The sequence below is a fragment of the Mandrillus leucophaeus genome, unplaced genomic scaffold (assembly GCF_000951045.1).
Source record: "Mandrillus leucophaeus isolate KB7577 unplaced genomic scaffold, Mleu.le_1.0 Scaffold208, whole genome shotgun sequence".
Classification (NCBI taxonomy): Eukaryota; Metazoa; Chordata; class Mammalia; order Primates; family Cercopithecidae; genus Mandrillus; species Mandrillus leucophaeus.
In genome coordinates this window covers 261,790-270,006 of record NW_012102121.1, presented here as the reverse complement: position 1 = coordinate 270,006, position 8,217 = coordinate 261,790, and the positions used below count along the sequence as shown (strand labels likewise).

The 8,217-nt window shown below is 40.0% G+C and overlaps 1 protein-coding gene across 4 annotated transcripts in view; it reads right to left on the bottom strand.

Moving 5' to 3' along the window:
* ACO1 (aconitase 1, soluble) overlaps positions 1-8,217 on the bottom strand; it is a 68,278-nt gene that overhangs the window by 39,136 nt on the left and 20,925 nt on the right. For all 4 annotated transcript variants that reach the window (XM_011979982.1, XM_011979981.1, XM_011979984.1 and 1 more), the window contains 2 exons: positions 5,896-6,064; positions 4,365-4,502 (listed from right to left, as the gene is read on the bottom strand). In XM_011979982.1, the coding sequence (XP_011835372.1) occupies positions 4,365-4,502; positions 5,896-6,064 (307 nt within the window). The remainder of the gene's footprint in view (positions 1-4,364; positions 4,503-5,895; positions 6,065-8,217) is intronic.

Sequence of the window (8,217 nt, the reverse complement as noted above, 5' to 3'; positions counted from 1 at the left end):
AAAAAAAATTACAGTGAACTTGGTGATGACCCAAGTTTAAGATGTATTAACAGCAATGAGCTCTTTGAATTTTGAGTCAATAGAGTTTAGACATGAAAACTATATTACAATTCTGTCTCTACCTGTACTTTCACCTTTTAGGCGAGCGAAATGAAGGTAAACCCATCAACATTAATGAAAGTCTCCAAGAAAGATGAAATTGGGCATGAATTTATGGCTACTTTCATAACTTCTGAAGTGGGTCTTTATCCTATCTCAAACAGGATAACATTTTATGCATATATTTTAAACTCTTCCATTTGAAACCAAAACATTAAATGAATTCACGTGATTTAGAAAAAAAGGAAGGTGGGAGAAGACATATTGCCTTAGGAGAGGTTCAGAGTCCAAAGGGAAGGGAAGAGCTGGTGAGTACATGGTCTGTTCCAAGAACCATCAATCAATTCAGGGGACAAAGTAGATTTCTCTTTATCCTGAATTTATCTGGTTTGGATGTTAGCAATATTAACTGGAGAAAGACCATTTTCTAAATTTATTTTGAGGCTGCCTGGAACTCAGTTACATCCCCAGAGAAGCAAATAAAGGTGTTTTTGTTTCCCTTTGAGTGATTTCATATTCTTAAATGACTTAATTATAAAAATAATAGCTTATTAGGAAAATGAAGACAGTTACAATCCCGGCGATAACTGCTTTGCAACTTGGCACCCTTTCCAATCTTTTAATTCCTGCATCATTTTCCATGTAGCTTACGTCACTCTACATATGCAATGTAGCATCTGGCTCGTTGAGCTACAATGTGATCATGTTCCAAGTGTTATTAAAGACTTCATAAAACTCTAAAGGTTACCTAATGATTCACTTCAGGGGTATACTATAATTTAATAAGCCATTTTTTGTTGGACATTTAGAATGTTTCTAGGCTTCATTTATAAATAATACTTTAATAAACATTATAGGCCATTAAGCTTTCTCTGAAGTCAGCTATTCAGATTAGCTAGATGTAGTGGTGCATGCCTGTGATCACAGCTACTCGGAAGGCTGAGGTGTGAGGATTGCTTAAGCCCAGGAGGTCAAGGCTCCAGTGAACTGTGATCACGTCACCCTGGTCTAGGGAACAGAGTGAGACCGTGTCTTGAAAAATAAATAAATAAAAAAATAAAAGGGTATGCTTGGAAGTAGAAATTCCAGGACAAAGGATACAGAAATTTCTAAGGTCTTAACATATATTGCTTTAATCCTCATTTCTAATTTATAGTGCTATCAGCAGTGTATAAAAGTGTCTCCCTTATAACACCTTCATAATTAATGTTTATTTTCTAATGTCAACTATATTGATAAGAAAATGACATCTCAAATATTTACTTTTTTATTACTTGTGAGATTGAAAAGCCTTTATATACTGTTTACTACCATCTGCATTTCCTTTTATTATGAAATGTCCTCTTCCCTTTGCCCATTTATCTTCAGGGACCTATTATTTTCCTAAATGGATTACAGATACTCCATTTATTAAGTATATTAACAGTTTGCCATATTTTTCAAGTTATTTTCTCTGAACTTTGAAGTAACTAAATCTATAGCTTTTTTCCTTGTTTCATTCGTTGCTTCTAAATTTAGTCTCATCGACATCTGATACACACAGATTTCCTTCTCAAACTTTCAAACATTCATAAGAACTGCTCCCTCCACTAATCAGTTTCTAGCACTGTATGTGAAAAAGTTATTTCTTTTCCCACTGATAGTTGTTTTGACAACTTTAGGTAGTCATACTTCTAGGTTAAGATAATAGCCTCTTAAAAACACCTGATTGCCCTCCCTGTATCAAAACCCTTGCTGTGTAACCTGGCAGTTACTTCCACGGAAGATGGGTGAACTATATTTCCCCATCCCAGCTTTGGGCTCAACCCTGTGATTTGCTTTGATCAGTGGCACCGTGAACAGAAGCGATGCTGTGCTGGTCCTTAGCTAGGCCTTAGAGATACTGTGTGTTTCTACTTGCCCACTTGAGTCTCTGTGGTCACAAGACAGCGGCTTTCTCCTTGAGCCTGGACCCCAAAAGAAACACACATGGAACAGAGTTGTCCCGGCTGCCCCACAGATGTATGGTTCAGTGTAAGCTGCCAACCTGGCTACTGCAGGGCAAAGCAGAGCTGCCCAACTGTGCTCACCTAGGTCAGCTGACCTCCCAAACAACTAGAAGACGTGTAAGAAATAAATTCTGATTGTTGCCTGCTGCTGAGATTCTGGGGTTATACAGCAATAGCTGATTTTTTTATACCTATCTCTACATTGAAATCTTCGTGGTTTTGGCTGGTACAAATTCTGCCTTTTGGAGAAAAGGACAAATGGTAGAGTTTCTTCTCACTTCATTCCCATCTGTCGATTACCATTTTGATCCAAAGGGCAAAGATGACTAGATTCCTTCTTTTTTTTTCAAGTTTAACTTCATCAGGTACTCTTTGTTTTTTGAGACGGAGTCTTGCTCTGTCGCCCAGGCTGGAGTGCAGTCACGCTATCTCTGCTCACTGCAAGCTCCGCCTCCGGGGTTCACGCCATTCTCCTGCCTCAGCCTCCCAAGTAGCTGGGACTACAGGCACCCGCCGCCATACCCGGCTAATTTTTTTGTATTTTTAGTAGAGATGGGGTTTCACCATGTTCGCCAGGATGGTCTTGATCTGACCTCGTGATCCGCCCGCCTTGGCCTCCCAAAGTGATGGGATTACAGGCGTGAGTCACTGTGTCCAGCCATCAGGTACTTTTATAGGCCCTATCAAATCACTAAGTGCTTCTCTTAGATTCTATTTTCTATGCTTTTTTGTATATCTTACAAAAGACTGGGGCTATATAACAATGTTTAACATCCTGATGCCATTTTAACCCAAAGACTCACTCCCAACATGTCCAACTTAAAGCAAAGGCTTTTAGAGAGCGAGATTTAGGGATGAAAGCTCATTAAAATAAACTGAGTCAGGAAAATTGACCATTACTACTTGGCTCCTAATCTCACAAAACTTAGTCATCTCTTCATTGGGCTAGGATTACAAATGGTACATATATTTTGATTAAGAAGTATTCACTTCTAAAGTTTAAGAGGCCAGGCCTAAGTTGCTAGTTCACAACTACAAATTCACATGTTCAGTTCTCTTCTTTGTAAAACATTTTCTTTATTAAGTTTTTTTTTTTTTTTTTAAGACAAGGTCTTGCTCTGTCACCCAACTGGTATGCACGGCCTAACCTCCTGGGCTCAGGTGATCCTCCTGCCTCAGCCTCCTAAGTAGCTGGGACCACACAGGCACACACCACCACACGTGGCTAATTTTTAAAAAGTTATTTGTAGAGATGTGGTCTTCCTAAGTTGCCCAGGCTGGTATCAAACTCCTAGGCTCAAGCGATCCTCCTGTCTCAGCCTTCCAAAGTGCTGGGATTACAGGCATGAGCCACTGCACGTGGCCAATGAACACATTTTAATATGCACACCTTTGGATGCCAAGGATGTGGGGATGGATTTAAAAAAACAAAAACAACAACAAAAAACCTATTCTCAGAGTTGTTTAGTTTTTCCCCACCTAAGGGTGTTAGACCATTAGGTGTCTATATTCAGGCTTCCTAAGATTCTCACTAAATTGAAGAATAATTTCAAGGTCACTCAGTTTAGGACACTAAATGCCTATTTATCTGCTCAGCTCTTGCATTCAGGGAGCTGAGAGTCTATTTACCAAGGCAACTCAAGTGACACTTTCCCTTCAAGGGCTACAGGCCCACTCAGGACACTAAATCATCTGGCAAACTGAAGAACAGGGAGCTTCGTAGGCTGGAAAGTAAAGGATTCCTAACAGAATAAAATATAAGCTGGCCTTAAAGGACAGGTAAGATTTGGCAGGAAGAGAGAAGAGGATATCCTAAACAAAAGAAGAAACACAGAGAAAGAAAGGGATAGGCATTATGGAAACCCACGTGGAGAGGCAGAGATTGCTAGATATGCAACAGTTACTTGGGATCAAAAAAGGAATAAGGTTCCAGTGGATGAAAAAGCTCAAACATATACTTGCATTGACATATACTTGTGTTGACAAGCTCTCAAGGCAGAACTTCATATGGGTGTGTTTTCACCCCGACTTCAAGCCAGATTCAAATGCAGGCTGCTCCCACCCAAGAAGTAAAAACAAATAAAAAAAGATTTTAAAAAATCCACCCACTCTTCCCCCTAAAACATCTTTACTGCAAAATCTATATGAAGTTTAAGTTTTTCAGAAGATATCTTTTAAAGATTTTCTTCTTTAACTACATACACACATTTTAAAAAGATTCGTATTCAAAGACTTTGCACAAAGCAGAACACTCAGGCATTCGTTTTAATCTCTCACCTTCTGTTGAAATCAACCTGGATGGAATGATCTATTACAAGATCAGCAGGACAGACAGGGTTTATTTTCTCTGGATCTCCTCCTAACTTTTTCACAGCATCACGCATTGCAGCAAAGTCAACCACAGCGGGCACACCCCTAAGAGAAGAAAGAGAATAATGCAGAAAATAAGCCTTAAATGTGTGTAACTGGATTTTTCACCTTTTGCCTCCATTGATAATATTGACGAGGCCTTCCCTCATCAGAGGAGCTAACAATGGGTGAGACTTAGAAGAGTGAAAGTTTCTAAGCATATTTCCTCAGGCAGAAATCACATAGACAGTAGGTACCATAACTGGGTGGTCTCTCTATGTACAATGTTATCACTGTATTAAATTTAATAACAGCTATGGTCTAAATAGAGCAACGACGGGAAAGCTGGCACTTAACAACTCTGGAACTCTTACTGCTATGAGTGCTTCCCATTCACATGGTGGCTAGACAAAGACCTGGAGAAGACATTCAGATTACACCCTCAACTTTGACCAGATTTCAAGGAATGGATATAATTCAGAAAAGTTGGCTGTGAATCAAATTCATGTTAAATGAATCTTTCTCTCTTTTTTGCTTAAAAGTATAACGTTTTGGTGCTCTTCCTCTAGAAAAATGAAATTGGGTCTCTAGAAGCAATAAAATAACATCACTTACAAATGGAAATATGGTATCTCAACAAAGATGCTGCAATGGGGAGCAAGGATACCTAAAAATAGCAGGATGAGAACTGAGGCTTAACAGTTATGGTCAAGATTTGTGATGTGAGCTACAACATCTCCCCTTGGCAGACAGCACATCAGTGTTTCAAGTACAAGTGTCTGACACCTGGTTTCCTGGGCAATACAATGCGGGAGAGAAAAGATTCCAAGATGGCTCTATTCCATGCTATTTCTTTCTTTCTTTTTTTTTTTTTTAGAGACGGAGTCTCACTGTCGCCCAGGCTGGAGTGTAGTGGCGCAATCTCAGCTCACTGCAAGCTCCGCCTCCCGAGTTCACGCCATTTTCCTGCCTCAGCCTCCCGAGTAGGTGGGACTACAGGCGCCCACCACCACACACGGCTAATTTTTTTGTATTTTTAGTAGAGATGGGGTTTCACTGTGTTAGGCAGGATGGTCTCGATCTCCTGACCTTGTGATCCGCCCGCCTCAGCCTCCCAGAGTGCTGGGATTACAGGCGTGAGCCACCGCGCCCGGCCCTCCATGCTATCTCTTTGACCTTTCCCTAGAATACTCAGGACTAGGATCTTTAAGAGCAAGGATAATGACCCTTGCCATTAGAAAAGGTGGGGTGTCTCAGTTTGTCTGAGACAATCCTGGTTTCCTCTTGCTGCTGGGGGCAATGACCCCCCCTCCTTAGCTTTCAAAAGTGTCTGGATATGGGTATATGGGTAATAAATTATATAGTCATTGCACAGTGTTTCGTTTGTTTAAAAGAAAACTTTTTTGAAAGGCTAACGAGGGAGGCAGAGAAGAGGAGAGTGAAGTGACATCAGGCTCACGTAAAGTCCTGTAGGATGACACGAGCAGGCTTAAATGGCACTTCTATGTTCTCATGCTGCATGACATTCCAGTGCAGAATATTTTCAATATCGTGTTTCTTCACCAAAAACTCATCACAATTCCGAATGGCTGCTTCCAGAAGAACTCTGATGGAAAATGGTAAGCGCCCTAAGAGTTAAGGAGAAAGCATGACAAAATAAACAAAACTCGTGAGACAACTTAAGAGCACTCTTTAAGGCTAATGTCTATATAAAGTTGATATGAGGCATCAGACTATTCTTCCACAAGTAAAGAGGGTAAAGTGACCAACAGTTTAAAATACATGGATATTTAATGGGTTGAAGAGATATTCAGGGCTGGGCATGGTGGCTCATGCCTGTAATCCCAGCACTGTGGGAGGCTGAGGTGGGCAGATCACGAGGTCAAGAGATCAAGACCATCCTGGCCAACATGGTGAAACTCCATCTCTACTAAAAGTACAAAACTTAGCTGGGCATGGTGGTGTGTGCCTGTAGTCCCGGCTACCGGGGAGGCTGAGGCAAGAGAATTGCTTGAACCCAGGAGGCAGAAGTTGCAGTGAGCCGAGATCCACGCCACTGCACTCCAGCCTGGTGACAGAGCAAGACTCTGTTTCAAAAAAAAAAAAAAAAAAAAAAAAGAGATATTCAGTGGTAGAAAACACCACAGACGAGGCCAAAATAAAACATTATTCTTTGGTATTAAATGGTTGTCTTGTCCTGGATTCCAACAACAGAAAGTTTCCCTTAAGTCATCCCATCTCACCATCAGTCTAGATTTTTATTGTATTACGTATTTTGTTTGTTTTTGAGACAGGGTCTCACTCTATCACCCAGAGTGGAGTGTAGTGGTGTGATCACGGTTCACTGCAGCCTCAAACTCCCTGGCTCAAGTGATTCTCCCACCTCAGCCTCCTAAATACCTGGGACTATAGGTAAGCACCACCACACCCAGCTAAATTTTTTTGTATTTTTTGTGGAGACAGGGTTTCACTATGTTGCCCAGGCTAGTCTTGAGCTCCTGGACTCAAGGGATTGCCTGCTTTGGCCTTCTGAAGTGCAGGGATTACAGGCATGAGCCACCACACCCAGCCTATGTTAAATGTTAACAAGTAATGTATATTTCTACATGTACATATACACAGAGTAATAGTTCTTATGAAAACTAATGCTCAAGAAAAGAGAAAATAACCCCTTTACAAATGTTGTATTTAAGACCAAAGTATATGCATGTACATCTTTCAAAGGAAACAAAACCCTAAACCCTATGCAGCATAGCCAGTGGTAACTGGAGTTCCTAAAACAATCTTAATTCATAAGAAAAATGGTTTTGTTTACTTATAAAAGTTCCATTTTGATATGTGAAAATTACTAAGCAATACTATCTGGAAATGTTATCTGGAAAAGACAGTGCAAAGGCAGAAAAAGGACGGAATTTGGAAGAAGAAAGACTGTTCTTGTCCTGCTTGTCTACAACCCACATACTTGTGATCTGAGCATGTGTCATTGATTCTTGGGCCTTAGCTTCCTCAGGACCTCTTATATTTTATAAACATGACCCCAAAGGGTTGTTATTCAGATTAAATGATATGATACAAATGTATACTCTATAAAGTGTTATATAAATGTTAAATGTATGTAATCATTATTACCTACTTAAGTTTGACTAATGTAGGAAAGGCATGTGTGTGCTTGTGCACTTAACCCAAGAACATTCAACTATTCTCTGCTACCCCCTCTTCAAACTCTCCTGAAGTATAATTAATTACATAGCCTAATCATTGTGCAAATGAGATTCCAATTGCTATCATAGCCATGTACCTACCATATCTTGGATCCTCCAATTTATTCAAATTGAAGAATTTCTTTCCTGGTTGTACAGGATCCAGCGGCTCAGCAAGGTGTGCAAATGGGTTGCTCATGATGACTGATGGCCACGTATTCCTGAAAAGAAAAGAGAACATTTAAACTCTTCTTTTGAAGCTGGACCTCATTTATACTGACAAGCATTTACCCTTTTCAACAATTTCAGTACACATTCACTTAAAGAAATCATTTGTTATCTTTTTGAAGTAGGAGGATAGTGGAAGGTAAATGAATACAAGAATGATATTCTTAGCAAGTAAAATGGGCTTGTGAAAAGTTACTGTGAATGCTAGCCTTCACCTCTCAAGACAGCATAAAAACCCAAACTTCTTTTGCCTTATTTCTACAACTTTCCAACATTCTTCCACTGGCAGGAAAAAGTGAAATGAAGGACACATCTCATGGTCAATCTTGAATATATGAACAGACCTCTAAGCT